Source organism: Alligator mississippiensis, chromosome 12 (genome assembly GCF_030867095.1).
Source record: "Alligator mississippiensis isolate rAllMis1 chromosome 12, rAllMis1, whole genome shotgun sequence".
In the NCBI taxonomy this organism is placed as follows: Eukaryota; Metazoa; Chordata; order Crocodylia; family Alligatoridae; genus Alligator; species Alligator mississippiensis.
The window spans coordinates 29,886,830-29,905,979 of record NC_081835.1 but is presented as its reverse complement, the minus strand read 5'-3'; the positions used below and the strand labels follow the sequence as shown (position 1 = coordinate 29,905,979).

General features: G+C 46.3%; 1 protein-coding gene across 3 annotated transcripts in view; it reads right to left on the bottom strand.

Annotated features, from left to right (window-relative positions):
• Window positions 1-19,150, bottom strand: part of EFCC1 (EF-hand and coiled-coil domain containing 1) — a 120,714-nt gene that overhangs the window by 98,820 nt on the left and 2,744 nt on the right. For all 3 annotated transcript variants that reach the window (XM_059715846.1, XM_019495473.2, XM_014596826.3), the window contains exon 2: window positions 17,013-17,422. In XM_059715846.1, the coding sequence (XP_059571829.1) occupies window positions 17,013-17,422 (410 nt within the window). The remainder of the gene's footprint in view (window positions 1-17,012; window positions 17,423-19,150) is intronic.

Sequence of the window (19,150 nt, the reverse complement as noted above, 5' to 3'; positions counted from 1 at the left end):
AGACTGTAAAATCTAAAAAGTCAAACTATTTGAAGTTATTAATCCCACAGAATCAGAAACTTGATGCCTTCTTGAGTTTTCATATGTATGTTAGCAGGGTGCATTGATTTAAATCAAGGCAATTTAAATCATTGATTTAAATCATGATTTATATCACCAAGAGAAAACCCTGATTTAAATCATTTCCCACTGATACTTCTTCACATATTTGTTAAACAATGGCACAAATCTGATCACTAAAACATGTTAATTTACAACTCAATATAGCATTTTACATGTCCTTAAACTTTTTTTTTAATTTTCAAATTTTATTACCACTAACAGACAAGTCATCACAACACTAAATGTACACTGTCCTTAAAACTTCTACAACTACATCTCTTCTTCCCCAACTCCCAGTTGATTTCTTAGCTTTGAGTGAATAATACCAAACGATAAAAGTATTCTCTCTGTGCCTGCAGAGGAAACTACTGCTGTGAAAAGTTGGCTTAGCAACTGAAGGAACTCTGTTTCAAGATGCCTGGCTAATGATTTCTGCCAATTCAGGGAGTGACTTTGTTCAAAACGTCATGAGTAACCATGTACTGTTTAAATGGTTCCCCTCCAGCCCTGAAATGTATTATGACTGGCATCACTGAGGAATGATTTTGAGATGCCCATGCCATGGCAGCATCATCTTCTTCAGAAGTTAGGCATCTACCTTTATATCTGGGGTTGAGAATGTTCACAAGAAAATGAGTTGGAGTTAGTGCTTGATCCATTCGCTTCTTTATTGCCTGCAGTTTAACTTTCTGGTTAGGTATTTCTTTCTTCAACGTCTCTTCAAGTGCCTTCCAAGTTTCGACAGCATCAGCAATGCAGCAACAATCTCTCTGAAGTTTGTTTAAGGCTATGGATATAGGCTTCAGTATACTGAGCATATCCTCTATATTCCTCTTTAAGGACACTTTGGATGAGATACTTCCATCTATTTCATCACGGTTTTCTTCACAAATTTTTATGAGACTAGGCCAGTTCTTAATAAATTGTTCAAAACAATCAACCACAGAACTCCATCAAACATCTTGAGGGAGAATTAGTTTGCATCCTCCTGCTCTCTTCAGTGAAGCTGAAGCAAAATGGTTGTTACAAAAGTATTTTGCAACTTCAACAACATTTTCCTTTATTCCTGAAGAAGTACTTAAGTCTTTAGCTAAAAGATGCATTGAATGGGCACTGCAGCTAGATGTTATTTAGGAGCATCCTTCCGTTTCTTCTTCTAAGCATCTTCTCATCTTTGCCACGTTTGCAGCATTGTTTGTGACAAAACTGCACGTGACAGGTGAATTTTTGTTCACAGTTTATTACAGCTTTCACTGCCACTTCTTTTAAATATTCTGCTGTGTGGGCATTTCCCAATGAATCTCTTGTGTCTGAAAGATATGCAACCCTATCTTCTGTTGTCACACAGACACATCTTACTGCATCATTGTGTACATTGCTCCACCCATCAAAGCTTAAACTGGCAAATATTCCCTCAGTATTTCTTGCACACAGTTAAAGTTCCTTCTCATACACTGTATGTGGCAACCTTCCACCAATGTCTGCTCTACCAGGTGGAGTGTAGCCTGGTTGTAAGGACTCAACCATGTCAACAAAGTGTTTATTGTTAACGATGTGAAAAGGAGAACTTGTGGCATTAAAGAACCGAGCAATGTTTTCATCTATGGTGTCTTGTTGGTATTTGCTGGTCCTTACTACAAACCCATCCATGGTGGTGGTTTTACTGGATGACTGAAATCTTTTGCTTGCTACTGATACTTTGTTGTCTGAAATAAATTTAGCTGCAGCACTGCTGCTAAAAGTACCAACGGATGACTGAAGTTGTTTCAGATGGACAGTCAAAGTCTCATGCCTAAATAAGATCCTGAAACAAACATGATTTTTGAATAGTCATTCTTTTCAGATCTTCTCACTCTATTATTCAGTTAATCATTTACATTTTTTTCAGCAAGGATGCAGATCTAATTCCAAATTACCAAAAAAGCTAAGCCTGACAGCACTTAGAGTACACTTAATTTTGGAGTAAGCCCCATTGAACTCACTGGCACTTCTGTTTTTAAGAACAGGATGGGGTTCCCTTGCGAAAGCTGAGTTATGCTGAAGTAAAATGGGGAATAGATTGATGTCATCAACATTATGGGCCATGATGTTCCAAAATAAGGGGCATGTATTGTGTAATATAAAATAAGAAAGTGACACCCAGCAGCAACTGGCAACTCTAGATTTCTCTTACTGCAGCTTTCTGTACCATAAACTTGTGTGATAGATTCTAAACCTGGTTAACTAATTAAACAAGCCATAAGGATTAGCTAAGCTAAATTTTTTTTCTAGCAACATCCAACATAGCAAACAGCTTGGGAATTTACTTGTTAAATCACACTTATACTAAAAGGCATAGAGAGAGTCTTGAAGAATGATGCATTGAAAAGTGAATTATTTAATTTACTAATCAGTTGATCCACATTGTTCTTCAGACATATCCACGTCTTCATCCACACATTTTCTCCCAATAAGCAGTTTTTCATTATGATGTTTAATTCTTGCAACTAGGCCCTGCATCTCCTTCTTACACTGCTTACACTTGATACATTTTCCTTTTTTACCCAGGGAAGGAATTTCTTCAAAATATTCCTAGATAGGGTCTCTCTTACATCCAGAAGCCATGGCAGTTTTACTGTGGCAAAAGTGTGGGGGAATATAGGAAGCTGTGTGAATACTATTGAATAATGTCTTCCCTTTTTCTTTCCAGTCCACTCCATTGTTCCTTTTTACTCTGCCGCGGTCCTTTCCTATATTGTCTCTCTGTCTTTAAGATAGTGTCTTAACTAAGTCCTCTGCCATGTTTGGCCCAGCTCCACCACCACAGAAGCACAGAACAACAATCCTATCCAGCCTGGGACTTTGCACATGTGACTTTAGTCTGCTGAGAAATAGAAACTGAAAGCCCAGAACTTTCAAGGGACAAGAGCTGGTAGTTAGGCTGGACAGACAGACTAGAGCCACTTTCAGGAGATGAAAAACTGAAATGAATGCCCATGTTTGACTGGTAGGTAACTCAATGTGTGTGTGTGTGACAGAGCCATGAATTCATTGTTATGAGACTGTAAGTGTAGGTGTAGCCAATGTTCCTTCTAAGGAGCAGTGGTCTGTGAGCGCGCCACCTCGATCCGTGAGCGCACCGCCTTGGTCCGTGAGCGCACCGCCTCAGTCTGGCGTGGTACACTTACTGAAGGGGGCTGAGGGCTGGGGGCTGGAGGCCAGGGGTTGGGGCCGGAGGCTGGAGCTGGGGCCGGAGGCAGGAGCCAGGGGCTAGGACCAGGGGCCAGGGGCTGGAGTCAGGGGCCGGTGGCTGGAGGCTGGGGCCAGGGACCAGGGGCTGGAGCCGGGGACCAGAGGCTGGAGCCAGAGCCTGGTGCAGACTCCCCAGCTCCGGGGAAGTGCTCTGCTCCCCCACATCAGGGCTGGGGAGTGGAGCATTTCCCCGGAGCTGGCGGAGCCCGCACCAGCCCCCATCCCTGCCTCACCTCACCTCGGGGAGGAGCCGCTGCCTGCCCCGAGCGAGGCTGTGTTGGCTCCAGGACACTGCTCCGCTCCGCGGCCCTGATGCCACATGCCTCCTTGCTCCTTGAGGCGATGCAGGGGCGATGCAGGGGAGCGGAGCAGTGTCCCGGAGCCGGCGGAGCCTCACTGGGGCAGGCAGCGGCTCCTCCCCGAGGTGAGGCGAGGCAGGGATGGAGGCTGGGGTGGGTGGCTGGCGCGGGCTCCACCGGCTCTGGGGAAGTGCTCCACCCCCCGGCCCTGATGCAGAGGAATGGAGCACTTCCCCGGAGCCAGTGAATCTCTGCCCCAGCCTCTCCTGGTGCACGGCCTTGAAAAGGCTGTGCACGGCCATACTTTTACTTGTGTGTAGCCGTGCACACACACACCTTAGAGGGAACCTTGGGTGTAGCATGTTTGTGATAAGATTTAATTGGAATTGTTTTTTTTTAAACGAGAGAGAAATTTAGTATTTTATTGATTTTTTTTAATTTAAAAATCTGATTTAAAAGCAAAATCTAATTTACATTTTTAAAAGTCCTATTTCTTTTTTATTTAAAAAATCATTGATTTTTATCCACCCTGGTTGGAACCCAGGAAGTTAATGCCACTCTCCTTCCTGTTACCCACTGTCAAAATAGGGCTTTTTTAGTAGCTCCTAGCTATTACAACTGATAGAAGGGGAAACGATGGGGGTGAGCAACAGCCACGTTAACTCTCTAGGTATCATAGCCAGGCTGAAAAAGAAGCTCCAGCACCTGTGGGGATTAACACTGCCACTGCTACTCACAGGTCATTTGGGCCTGTGGGGCCCAATGAGTCTGACACTCCTGATCTATCTTTTCTTGTATATTGCCTCTGTCTTTTTGTATAGAATTTAGCTTGCACTTATATTTCAATTCCTTCCATTAAAACAAAATAGGTAATTATAAAAGTTCTTAATTTCTATTATAGAAGTTCTTAACGTGTTAGGTAAGAACTTAGTCTCTCTCTTACAGTGCAAAATAACTTACTGCTGTTCTTGTATATCTGTACTCTGGTTCCAGCTGTCATCTCCACAAGGAGACCCAAGGTGACTAGCAATATTGAGCATAATCAAAGCTGGCCCCATTGTTATGGCAATGCATTGTTTAAACCATTTACTGTTTATTAATCTAATTTTGCACTGTTGCAATGTGCTAGGGCAGTGGTTTTCAAACCTTTTTCATCTGCAGACCCCTAACAATTTCAAGTAGAGGTGTGGACCCCTTTGAATTCTAAGTGTGGGTATTCACATACTTTTGACTGATCAGTCATCTTTCATGGACCCCTAAGACATGGCGGTGAGGGGAGCCCACAACCCTGCACCAGGTCCACCCCCCATCCTGGCCTGTGCCCTTTCTGTCCCAGAAGGGACAGGATTTCCCCTACTCCTTCTTCCTGGGTCCCAGAGGCCCCAGGCATCCTCAGACATTGTCTGCAGACCCCCGGGATCCACAGACCACAGGTTGAAACCCCTGTGCTAGGAAAGTATATAGCTTCTCTTGTAGAGCAAAATGCAGGGGTGGGCAATGATTTGGGCTGAAGGGCTACTTAAAAGAGTTTTGGTGAGCTGTTGAGGGCTACACACACATGCATGCATGCATGCACATGCGCACACACACATACATACATGTGAGTGTGCCTTCCCTAGCACGGATGCTAGGCAGAAACAGCCTCACCCATCCAGCACTGCATGGAAGGCCCTGGGTGAGCCGTGCTCGAGCCCCCACCTTTGCTGTCTGGCAGCAGCTGTAGCTCTGGCCTCTGCTGGCACAGCACAGTGGCGGGTGGGTAGGCAGGAGGAGCTGCTTCTTCCCAGCATCCCCCATGGTGCCTGGGAGATACAAGTCCAGTCCTGCAGGCCCTGGGTGGACTCAACTCCATCTCCCAGGCTACTGTGAGGTGCTGGGAAGGTTGTCAGGGCTACTTCCGCCCAGCATTCCCCGTGGTGCCAGCAGAGGCCAGAGCCACAGCTGCTGCCCATGCTGCCTGGCAGGAGAGACATGGGCCCAAGTGTGGCTCTCCTATGGCTTGCTGTGTGGTGCTACCACCTGCATTGCCTACTTGCAGGCCAGATAAAATCAATTGGCAGGCTGAATCCAGCCCACTGGCCGTATTTTGCCCACCCCTGGCATAGTGCATTTTGGAAAACAATTCCAGAATACATGCAACCTGCTGGGTTGCACATTCAGATACATGGACAAATAGACAGCAGCACCTCCTAAACCCATCTGTAATAATAAGACAGTCTTACATCTGCTAAATAATTCCAAAGCTGTGCCAAAACACAGGAGCAGTAACGGCATCATCACGGGGGCAGCAATAATCCCCATGAGACAAATCTGGCCCACAGAGATGGGTGGTCCAAACCATGAGAAGTCCTGTGGGCTAGATGACTCATCTCCAGATCCAGCCATGGGCCATATGTTTGACACCCTTGCCTTAGATTACATCCAAAGGTTGATATAAATCTATAGATATTTTTGTGTGTATAACTTACATATAACTTTAAAGTACCATTATTTTCCCCTTCATGAAGATACTATATATAACATTTTGTTTATGTTTGGATATATAGATGGATGAGATGTATATCAGAATTCCCCATGTTACAGAAGTCCATTTCCAACTGAGTGTAGTATACAGTCTTTCCCCAGAATTCAATATTGCCTTCTTAATCAATGGTCAATGCTTAAACTAAATAAATATAGACAGCATGTTGCCTATTGTACCAAAACTACTGCTTAATGCTTTCTCTCAAGTTTAATTTTTATAAAGGAACAGCTGTAGCAAGGCCAATTACATCAGCAATGGCTGGATTGCATTTTAGTCCCTTGTGGGTTGCATGCAGCCTGATGGCCAGCATTTGGACAGCCCCAGTTTAGATTAAATCATGACAAGATGATACTCAACTGGTTGAAAAACTACATTCAGAGAGAAACTATAAGTAAGCTTCTATCAAACTGCAAGAGCAGTTCAAGTAGGGCCCTATAGGAGTCTTCTGGATCTAGTTTGAATCACTATTTTTGTTAAAAAATTTAGGCAATGGAACAGAGACTACACATATTAAATTTTCAGATAAGTTCATGGTGAGAGGTTTTAGCCACCTTTGAAGACAGAATCAGAGTTCTAAATGATCTTCATAAATTGAAAAAATAGTCTGACATCAATAAGATGAAATTCAGTAAAGGCAAGTGTGAAACACTACACTTGGGAAGGAAAACAATGCACAAGCACAAAACTGGCTGTAGAATAACTGGCTAGGAAGCAGTTATGCACAAAAAGATTTGGGGATTAATGTGGATCACAAACGTAACGTGAGCGAAGAATGTGATGTTATTGCAAAGAAGATAAATCTTATTCTGTAATGACAGGAGCACTGAATGTAAAATGTGGGAGGTAATTAATTTTGCTCTATTTGACATGAGTAAGATGACAGCCATACTTACACTTTACAAAACATTTAAACAAGAGTCCAGAGGAGATCAATAAGAGTCAAAAGTAGTTTAAGAAATGTTACCTACAAGGAAAGGTTGGAAGTAATTTGGCTAGACAGTCTAGAAGAGACAAGAATAAGGCAAGATATGGTAACAGTCTTCCAATATGTAAAAAGTTCTTGTATAAAAAAGCCCCAACAGTAATGGATTATTCTCCATGTCCAGGGAAGAGAAGCCAAAAAACCCCAAAACATTAATTTTTAGCAATGAAAATGTAGATTGAATATTAGGAAAAACTGTCTAACTATAAGGACAGTGAAGCACTGAAACAGGCTAAAGAGGGAGATTTATAAATCTGCCTTCACTAGAGAGCAAAATATAGCCCATGGGCCAAATCTGGCCTGCCAAGCTTTTTCATCCAGCCCATGGTGCCCAGCAACAAATTGTGCCCCACCCACCAACAAATTGTGCCCTGCCCAGCCCTTCTGCCCACAAGGGTGGGAATGAGGTGCCCATGTGTACACACAGCCCCAAATGTACCCTACTACCTCACTCCCATCCTTGTAGGCAGAAAGGCCCAGTCAGCCAGTGTACAAGTTCTGCGCAGGGCTGCTGCTGCAGGTAGGGAAGCAGCAGGATGGGATTGCAGCTGGGCGGGAGCGCAGAGTGTGCGGTTGGTGCTGGTGGCAGCGCAGAGCCCACACCCAAGGGGGTGGTGGCAGCATGGAGCCTGGGTGGGCAGCATGTGGGTGTGAGGGAGGGTGGGGAGTCCCCTACACGCCATCCATGGCGCACAGCCTGGTAGGTGGTGGCAGCAGCTGCAGGGCAGCACTCGGCGCAAGTGTCCAGCCAGACACAGCTCCAGCCAGCACTGCGCATCGCAGCAAGGGGCACAACTCCGCATCAGGCCACCTGTTTCCCACCACTCACACACAGCCCCTGCACTTGCATAGCCCCCTGCTCCAGCATGCGGGGCTTCCCTCCTGTGCTGTGCAAGTGCAGGGGCTGCACATGAGTGGTGGGGGGCACCAGCGATACAGATAGCCCGGCAGAGGTTGTGCCCCCCACTGCGATGTGCAGTGCTGGCTGGAGCTGCATTCTGCCAGGCACCTGTGCATCATGGGAGGAGTGTGGAGGGGTTCCCACACCCCTCCCCCCCACACACCCACACTCTGCTCCCACAACTCCCCACATATACACAACCCCCCAACATACCCTATGCCCCCCCACAGCCACACCCCCTCACAAACCTCCCCCACACCCCTCCACCATACACACCCACTATACACACCACACACATATACACACACACCCCACCATACACACACACACACACCCCCACAATATACAAAGCTAAGAATTTATTTTGAGTTATTATGCAATCACCTCTATATCCAGCACACAAACACACATAATGACAAATATACTGTTTGTAATAAAATGTAAATATGCTATAGTAGGTGTTTGACTTTTAGTGTATGATTTGTTTTTTCTCTGGTTCTGAGATGGCACCCCCCCCCCCCCCCCCCCCCCGCCCAGGAGTATTTCTAGGGAGCAAGGGGAGGGACTTCTGGTGGCAAAGGTCAGGGGTTAGGAGTGTGATATCTAGTTCCCAGATGGTGACCACAGGGCAGGACAAATGTCAAGGGGCAGGGCTATCTATATGGCATCTTGACAGCTCACCAAAACTCCTTAAGCAGCCCTCCACCCGAAATAATTGCCCACCCCTGGTGTGGCGGAGCACAGTTGGGGCGCTTGCCACGTGGTAGGGGCTGCAGCAGTCTGGGACAAAGGCCGCAGGGAAGGCAGCCAAGCGAAGCCCCTAAATGTCATTCGAAGGGGGGAGGTGTGTGGCGGAGCACCGTTGGGGGTGCTCGCCACTTGAGGGCTTTCACAGGCTCTGAGGGGAGCCTGCTTTGGAGGAGCAGCAGGGGAAACCTCCCACAGGAACTATTTTAAGGGGGAAGGCATGTGGCAGGGCACTGTTGGTGCCTGTCACTTTAAGAGCTGAGCCAAGTGGCCAACAGGAGCTTGATTGCGGCGGCCATTTTAGATCTCTGGCCAGCCATATAAACAGAGCAGTTTACTGCTGGCAGGCCAGGTAGTAACATTGCCTGAGTGCAAGGCTGCATGTGACATCCTGGAGGTAAGGGCAGGAGCTGTAGGGGATGGTTTGGAGGCTCCTGGTCCTGGGCATGAGCTAAAACTGCACCCTGCTGGGAGTGGGTGGCCTGGAGGGGCTCTCAGTGGTATGGGAATCCCAGGAAATGCCAGACCAGTTACCACCCTGGTGAAAGGTGGGTAGGGGCACCTTAACTCCCTCCCTCACCTTCAGGTGGGTCATTCAACATTAGAAGTAGTTGGGCCAGGCACAGCTGTGGCCACCTGAGCGGTGTGGGGTGCAAGACCCCAAGGAGTAAGAGCAGTGGCCAGGCATGGCTGTGGCTGCCTGAAACCCACTGGGGAGGGGGTGGAGATAAGGGGCCCCAGGGAGGGGAGAAACCAAAGGGCTGGGAGCCTAGTATTGTCTGAGTGTACAGAGTTGCCTTGGGAAAGGGCCAGGGCAAGCTTAGACCCAGCTGGCTGGCCACTACCCCAGTAAGGGTTGTGGGAAAGGCCCAAAAGACAGTATGTCTGCCACCCAGGCTATGAGCCAGGTAAAGCCTATGGCCTAAGGGGCCTGCTCCAAGAGGGAGCAACGCAGTACAAGTTTTTGAGGTGTGAAAGAGACCCTGTGAGAAGGGGGGGAGTGAGAGACTCTGTGGTGAGAGGCGGGCAGTATGAATGTGTGTGCATCTCCAGCTTGACAACGAGGCCTAAGCTAGCTCCAGCTGTAGGCTGGGAACATACTGTCATCTGGATGCCATCTGTGAGGCTTGGGCTGTGGTGTAGGGGAGGAACAGAGCTGCAGACAGCGCCCCCTGGCATCAGAGCAAGAATGGGCAGCCTCCTGCCTTAATTAACAACTTAATTAACAACAAGGCATGAGAGGTGAGACAGGTGGGTGGGATGCCCAAAGGCAGGTGGGGAAAAACTAGCACTGTGGCTGGTCAGGGACCCCCACTTTCTCACACCTGGGTTAGACAAATATCTGTCAGACAACATTTAGCAGCACCTGATTAGTGCATGGTGCTGAACTAGACAGTCTCCTGACATGCCATTCAGCTCTCTTCTTCTATTTTGCCTTAATAGATTTATTTGGTGCATAAACTTTAACTGGAAGTTGCCTGGCCATGGAAGGGAAGTTAGTCTATGAGTAACAACCTTCTGCCCCCCCCCCCCTTCCCTTCAAGCTGAAACCCTCCTGCTTCTCTCTCTTCCAGTCTTACACTGCCTTTTCCTTTCCCAGCAATTTATCAGTTTCCTCTATTTCTATTCCCAACCAAGCTCCTCATCTAGTCAATCTCTGTATCCCCAGCTCCTCATCCGATCTCAACTTCTTCCCTGTCCCCACTAGCTCGCAATACTAGAACTATTCGGCTAAACATGTCCTTATTTTAATATGGACAAAACCACACCTTTTCCTCTAATCCTGCTCTCTGAAGTAACTTAACTAGTTTTACTAAAATTTCCCCCAAATAATTTAGTTTGAGGAAGATACCTAACATGGAAAACTTCAGCCTGAATCAGTTTGGCAAGATTAACACCCCTGCAGTGAGGAAGGAAGGGAAGGAGGGGGCAGGTGATGCCCAGTCAGGGCTGGGGGAGGGGACACAGGACAAAGCCATAGCTTGGGGGGGGGGGGGACAGCTCCCACCCCTGCTTGCATCTCAGGAGGGCACGGGGGTGGGGTTGCGTGTATCCCCGGCTCTGCGTGGGGTGGGCTACAGTTGCCAGCTCGAGTCAGCGCTGCACAGGGCTCTTCTTGATGTGGACGGGGCTCGGAGGGGGCTGCAGCCACCCCAAATTTTGCTGCAGCTCTGCTCCACTCCCAGTGCCACAGCTGCCAGCTGACTGGCACTACTTCAGCTCTTCCCATCGCATGGGTGGCAGCAGATTATTGAGGTGGGGTGCACTGGGCAGGCAGCGGCTGCGGTGCTAGGAGTGGAGCAGAGCTGCAGTGAAACTTGGGGTGGCTGCAGCCCCTTCCCAGCACCACTGGTGCCTGCTCCGAACCACACCCCTGCCAAGAAGAATGCTGTACAGTGCTGGCTTGAGCCGGCAGCTGCAGCCTGCCCACCCCATGCAGATCCAGGAGCACACGTGATGGTTCCCACCCTCCCAGGGTGCAAGCAGTGGTGGAAGCTGCACCCCCCCTGAGCCATGGCTTTGTCCTGCATGCCCCCCCACCATGTGTGGGCAGAGCCTGCCCCTTCCCCTGCCCCCTCCCTCACTGTGGGGGCATTGATCTGCCCCCCCCAATCTGCCGAAGGCAACTAACTCTCCATGCTGCTGCCTGTGCTTCACTGCTGCTGCATGCAGCATGGGCATTTATCAGCCAAATTATCTGCCCCATTGGGCCAATATCCGATATAGCAAATTTTCTTTATATTGGTACTGATCCGATATCGGACTGATGTATCCACTAGAGGTGCACTGATACAATGGGGAACTGACCTTAGTCCTGCCAAAACAGGAGAACATCCCTACTCAGGAGAGCATTCTGTCAACAGTGAGTCCTTAAATGGTTTTCCTCTCAAGAGGTAGACTTAAGTTATCCACCTCTTGGGAGGATGTTGGGTAATATTACCTGAGTCATGACTAATAATGCCCAAAAGTTACAGCAACCTGGTGGCCTTTGGTAACTAAGGGCTGGAAATTGGAGTCAGTCACCTAAATTACTTGGGGAATCTGAGGCAAACAGACCTCTCCTTAACATTTTAAAAAGCATGAAAGGTGAGCAAGGACGTTGTGTGAGACTGGTAGACTAGTACCTGTCCTCTGAGAAGAGCAGGGCTTTCACCAGAGTATACTGGGGATGAAAAGAGACTTGAATAAGTTAGGCTGGGAGTCTCAAGTGACTAACCTTCCTCTGCCCTGTGAGCACAACAGCTTCTATTTGAGTGCCTCTCTCTGTCCACACCCTGCAGTATTTACTCATGCTGCACCTGGATGCTTGTAATGTACTCACAGACTTGCTGAGATGCAGAAAATTCATAGAGCTGGAATAATCTGTTCATAGCAGCAATAATTTACAGTCCTTTAAGCATTCTAATTTTCATCTGACATCTGGGGGAAACATGAGGTTTAAAGCAGCTGTTCACCTCACTGTATTCTTTGGCCAACTCCCTACCTATCTACAGGTCTTATGGACAGCAGAGGGCAGATAAATGAAGGCAAGTATGTACAGAAGAGAGAGAGACCACACCTCATTCTTCCCTTCTATATGGGCTGCCTTGTGCCCCAATGCCAGAACAGGAGGACAGTGGAATATGCTGTTCAGAGAAGTTTGTGGAATTTCCTTCATTGGAGACTTTTGAGAAGTTGTACTGACATTTGTCTGGGATACACTATTCTTGTGCTATCCTGCATTCATGTAGGGGGTTCAACTACTAGATGACCCTTGAAGTCCCTTCTAGCTTAGGATTCTATGGGTCAAGTTGCATGGTATATTTACTCCATACTAAATATGGAGTTCAGCAGTGTTAAAGCTGGAATGTGCTGTGAGCAGTTGCACACTAAGGGTTAATACTGTTTCTTTCCTATACAGCTCTCACCTACCACTAAAAGGCTGGTGAGCAGGGGTGCACCTAGGAGACCTGGGCTGTATCCCTGCTCTGGGTGTGGGGATGGGGGGCAGTCAGGGGTTACAGCAGCAGAAGCATAGAGCTGGGAGGAAGAGAGGCATGGGGTCTCGGCTTCCCTCCACAGGCCCCCCCATATCCGCATCTTAGGGTAGGGGGTAGTGGGGAAAAAGCTGTGCTGCGGGAGCCCTTCATTGACCTCCGCTGACCTGATTGCAGCCCCCTATGACCTGATCTCGGGCCCCCTAAGTCTTCCCCAGAGAGCACTTACACCTTTTGCCCAGAGCTGGCCAAAAGCCACAAAGTTAAATTAACCTCAATTACTCAAGATAACTGACACTTTCCCACATTGCCTGGCCCATTTCCCTCAAGCACTTCTGGTGCTCCCCCAGCCACATGGTCTAATGGGGCTGTGGCTTTCCTCTGCACCCCTATTCCTATCCTGAGTTTGGGGGGGTGGGGGAAGAGGGCTATGCTACCAGCACAGACGCCAGGGATTTAGCATAGCAGCAGCATGGAGATTAACTGAAGTTTTCCATGGCTCTTGCCTGGCTCTGGGCAAAAAGTACAATCCTCTCCAGGGAAGGCTGGGAGGGCTGAGATCAGGAGTGGGGGGCACTGGTTTGGCAAGAGTTGGTGAAGGGCTCCCTGTAGCAAAGCCTCAGACCCTCATTCCTGTCCTGCGGGAGGAAACCCCCATGGTCACACCTCTTTACCTCTCAGCTCCATGTTCCTGCCACTGCAACCTGCCTCCTGGCACTGGCAGGACCCCACCTGCTCCTTGACAGTAACACCTGCTGGGCAGTAGAGTTTGGAAAGGTGTAAAGTTTGTCCAAGGAGCAGGGGTGGGGAGGGCTGGGAACAGTGCATCCTGGGATGTTTGGAGGACTGCAAATTGCTCTTCATCTCCATGGAGCAGACTGAAGTTACTTTCAACAAGCCAGGTAGCACAGCCAAGAGTTAACCCTTGCCTGAAGTGGAGCAACTTTGAGATGCTCATCAGGCCCTCAGCATGAGTTAATGAGCATTGTGTGGACGCTTGCATTTTAAGTGCCTTTTAATAGTGTCTAAGTTTAACATGTAACTTCAACCTGTGATTCTGCACAATCTACCTCCAAGGACTTTTTTGAACTAAATAAGCAAAGGGTACAGTATGGCTTTTCAGTGTATGGTTAATGGCAGCTAGATTCTGTCACCCATTACATAAATGGAATTCAATGTATATGTATAATTGGGTATATCCAAAATGCAAACTGAAGTTGTGCACAGATATCTGAGTTAACTTTAAATATTCTAGTTTAAATAGCAGAAATAGCACAGCCACAGCAGTCTGGATCTCTATGCAAGCTAACTTATCCTGTTTCTCTTTAAGAGCTCCTGGATCTCTCTGCTATCCTGGAATGTGCAGTACAGACTCCCCCATTGAGAGAGGAATTTGTCCCCATGTCTTTATATCACAGCTGACATAAATTGCCAGCAAAGGAGTTGGTTAAAGCAGAGGCCAGTGTTAAATGGGCAAGGAAATGCAACAAATGTCTTGCCCTTTGAGCTGATATCTGTACAGAACAAAAACCTGCTGATGAAACATTATGGAATAACTGCATTTATCCTGTGCTGAATATATTCAGCATCTTAAAAGATTGTTTTCAGGCTGTCATCAGGCTCCATTCCTGAGCCCTATACTCAATTTAAAAATCACTGTGCAATTTTACAATTGCATTATAAATCAAAGTGTTCTATTACAAATAAAATGTGACTATACATTTTTAAACCACAGCCTTTATTTTGCTGTAGCCCTTTTTTATCTTTAAAGTATGATCTATTGAACTATTGATCTTTAACTAGGGTGACCATACATCTTGTTTTGCCTGGGACAGTCCTGGATTCAATAGGCCAGTCCCAGCTGATTGGTCAAAAGTCCTAGGCTGGAGTCTGGTGGGACACTAGTGGCATGGTGTGCCAGGCAGGGGGGCAAGCAGTCAATGTTGCCGTGCTGCAGGAGCAAGCCAGGAAGACGTATGGTCACCCTAAGATGCCAAATCTGAGGTCCCTATATTCCTTGTTTCCCCACAGTGGCAGTGGTGCCTGCCCACCTGCTGCACCATGCTGCCCTGTCTCCTACCAGACTCCAGCCTGGGACTTTTGACCAACTGGCTGGAGCTGGCCTATGGAATCCAGGACTGTCTTGGCCAAACTGGGATGTTTGGTCACCCTATCTTTAACTCCTTTTTCTCAAGGATGAGTTTTCATGCTTCATCACACTTGAGAAAAATCTCTCTGCAGGTGGGAAGCAAGAAGGGCCTGCACTCTCACTGCAAAGCCAGTGGAGATCTGCTCTTCCAGGCAGGTGGAGTACTGTCACAGACAACAGAATGAAGGCTGTACTGCTCATAGAGGGATTTGCTGGCAGTGGGGCCTAATAAGTTAGGAGTGTAGTCTAGGAAATGACATGCTCTTGACAGTATTTTTAAAATGCTGCAGCGATTTAATGAAATGCATACATTTTTTTGCAGCCACACAACTATAAACGTACACAATGCTTATATAAAGACACCGGATAGAGTAGGTATTTTTAGATTCTTCTGATATAAATATACAATGTAAATATAGCACAATAGCTGTGTTGCCATAAATAACTCAACATGAAGTCTTACCATAAGCAAGCAGCTGAAACACCAATTTGGAAAAGATTATGACATTTGGAGTAGCCAAAAATACTAAAATATGTAGATATCAGGAAAAAAATTGAAGAGAAGTCTATTTGAAAATAAATGCTCTCTCTCTATTATGTCCACCTAGATATGCTGATATATACATAACACTATTTATCCAGTTCTGATTCTAGAGAAACTTCCTGCGATTCAAATAAGCACCACTGCATTATGTGGAAGTTTTTTTTTTTTTTTTGTCTGAACAAAAGCATCAAAGGAATTAGGTCTGTACTGGGATGTAAATCCCCATTAATTAAGTACCTGTTTAAACTCTCCTAATGTTGTCTGTTAAACAGTTGACCAATAACCTCTATCTACAGGGACTGACCCCTGTCTGTTCTCACTTATTCTCTAGGTGGCAGCAGCAGGCTAGGACAGCCCCTCGTGCTACTGCCACCCTTATGGGGCTGTGGCAGGGCTGGCAGCAACTGGCTGGGAAAACCCCTTGCCTGTTGCTGCTGCCAGCGCATAGCTGGCCAAGACTGCAAGCAGCTGCACTGGGGTCCATAGAACCCCAGCCCAGCTCATTGCTGGCAGTGGGTGCATATGTGCCTCAGGGAAGATGGTGGCGAAGGGGCCAGGGCTGCACTGCTACAAGGAGGACCAGACCCCTCACGGCTCCCCAGCCACTTTCCCTGCATACTAGGTCCTAGAATCCACTAGTTTCTATTTAACTTCAGTGAAAAGCTTTGTAATGTCTACAAGATGCACAATAATTATCCAAAAGCTATTTTTTAGTTTATTTGCTATCCAATGAACTGAGATACATCTATCACTTTTCATAGATAGACTATAATGCACAGCATAATTTAAAACTTGAGGCTAGAACCTAGCTTCGCTCATGACATTTCCAACTTATGACTTAGTATACATTTCAAATGAGTGATGGAACACTCTCCATTCAGTTACCATTTCTAACGTGTATATCAGGTTTAATAAACAGGAAATAATGCAATTCTAATTAGTTGTTAAAACTTAAAGTAATAGGTGAAAAATGTAGACTAATAAAGGAGTGAGTAAATTAATGATTCTATAGGTTTATCTTGAAGTGTTGCTGCTTCTTTTCTTTTTGGTGTATCAGTTATTTGGAGAATCTCCTCACTGTAATATATCTTTACTTCCGCCAAAAAAATGCAGTGATATCTGCTGTGGAGTCTTACTAAGTAAATGAATAGATAGCTCCTAATTTCTCTCCAACCACATTTATAAATAGATTTGATAAAATAACCATTTATTTTCAAGTCAAGCTGTGTTTAAAGATGGTGATTTGATAGACATTTCATTTGTATGGTCTAAAGCCTACCTGTTTCAAATGACTTCTTTAAAGAATAAAGAAATTCAATTTCAATTCAGTTTATTAAGGATTCTAGCTAAATGCCATGCTCCCAAAAATGACACAACACACATACACCCATAATATAAATAAGTTTGAACAAAGTAACCAAACTATTTGCTACTATATTTATATTAAATGTTTTTGTTACTGGGCTCCATTTTTAGTATAATATTGTAAAGACATGAATCTATAATACTGTTGTACACAGATCCACAATTGAGACAATAAAATCAAGAAAGCTTACCTGTAGTACTGTAGTTCTGATTCTAGCTGCTGAATGTGTGTTTGTAGCTGTGGTACTTCATTGGCTTTTGCTTCTAGTTCCTTCACTTTCTCAAGACTGTTCAGGACTGCATATCTGGCTTCCTCAACTTTTTTCCTCATTTCTGCCTGTTCCTTCTTTAGGTTACGGTTGCAGTCTTCCAAGGTGACTACTGCTTCCTGAGAACTCCTCAACTCCCTTTCCAATTCCTGATTGAACCTAATTGCTTCTTCAATTTGTCCATCTCTGGAACTCCGAAGTAGCTCCACTTCCTTAAGGACACTCTGAATGCACTTGGTGGTCGGGGAGTTGTTCTGAGTTAATAGTGTCTTATTACCTATGAAACAAGTCCCATCTTTCTTATGATCAGCATGGCTCTTCCGCAGTCCTACCTATAATGAACAGAGGTATAAAGAAGAAAAATTAACTTATCTGGAAACAACTGGCATTTTAATAAGAGCTAAAAATAGATAATGTTTTGACATTTTTCATTGTGTACAGATGATCTGCATTTAATTAGAAACCTTCCTTTACCCTATGCAAAGCCAATCCTTGGGGTAAATCATTAGACTTATTTAAAATTTATGACTCAAATAATATGCTTTTCTGTTGTCAGTATCAGTGGGCTGCTAATCTTTGGAGAAGCTTTACATGCTCTTTTTTTTTTTTTTTTTTTTTTTAAAGCCAGTTTGGCCAGTTGGAATAACCTAAGAGGTGGGAGTCAGGAGTCCTGAGTTCTAATCCTGGTTCTTGCATTAACTTTATGGTTTTGGATCCATTACTTCACCTTTTGTCTTGTGCGGGCCGGGCCCCGATCCCGCCCTCGTCGCCATGTGCGGCGGTGATTCCGATCCCATTCTGGCTGCCACGGGCGAGCCGGGAGCGAACCGGGGTCGTACCGGACCCGTCTTCGGTGCACACAGGCTGTGGCCAGCAGCCCGGGCACGCGGGGCTGGACAGAACCGCGGGGCGGTTTAGCGCACGCAAGTTAGAATTAGTTACGGAGGCATAATGGTTGACTGAAAAGATTGTTTACTTACACCCAAAGATGGTATTGGTGTAGGCTGGACAGGTTTCTAGGCACAGTTCCCGCTTGAACCCTCGTTGGAGGACTCTAACAAATCGATTGCTCCCACGGAGTTTGCTAGGCTCCGCGGGTCCAGTTAAATTGGGTTTGAAAAGTTTCCCCGGAGTTACTTAGGCTCCGCAGGTCCGAAGTTACAGGAAAGGGATACGTCTAGGATTGCACTCGGCGACAGGGAGAGGCGAGAAGCGAAAGCTCCGTAGGCTCGGTTCTATTGCCTGCTTAGGGGAGGCGCGTTGGGTCCGCGAGGGTCCGCAGCGCTTGGAGATCTTCACACAGAATCTCTCTCGTCCTCCCTCCTCCGACTTGGAAGGAAACTACCCAAGCCTTTTGTATGGCTAGCAAGCCAATCGCTAGCCGCCATGTGTGCCTACATTAGGAATGGGCCAATAATGTGGCGCAAATCCTGATACAAATGGCGGGAACTTCTTTGCAGCGTGTATCACTACGATGCAAAAGAAATGCACCCTGCAAAGAAGCTGTAATCTGGCGGGAAATCCCCTGTTGCACCAGAGTTCTCTCTTGCAGCAGAGAACTCTACCATGCAAAGAAAGCGACAAATTGGCGGGAAATAATTTAGCGGTGCCGAAGCGCGCACACAAACAAAAAATCACAACTTTGGGTTGTGACATGTCTCATTGTTCCTATTTGTAAAACTGGGCTAACATGTATCTACCACTCCAGTCGGCTTAGAAAAATGCATTAATGGTAAACTAGAACTGCAGTCACGTACACCAGTAAACATTCTATGAATGTTACGTTTTTTATTCTTAAATCTAAGGTAACTAGGTATGCTAAAATAGCTGGCATATTGGGCTTCCAATTCTTCATCATTTCAACTGCTCCTTTTGTGTGCAAGAATTTGCCTGTTGTCTCGGGTTCTGCCTGCTATTACAGTCCTGTCATCTATAACTGGAATCAGACAGTTTTGCCTGAACAAGAGCAGCAGAATTGGGTTCCATATTTAACAGGCTCTGAATGGGTATGTCTAGCAGTCGCTCTTCAGAATGGGCTCCAAATCTGAACACACACGACC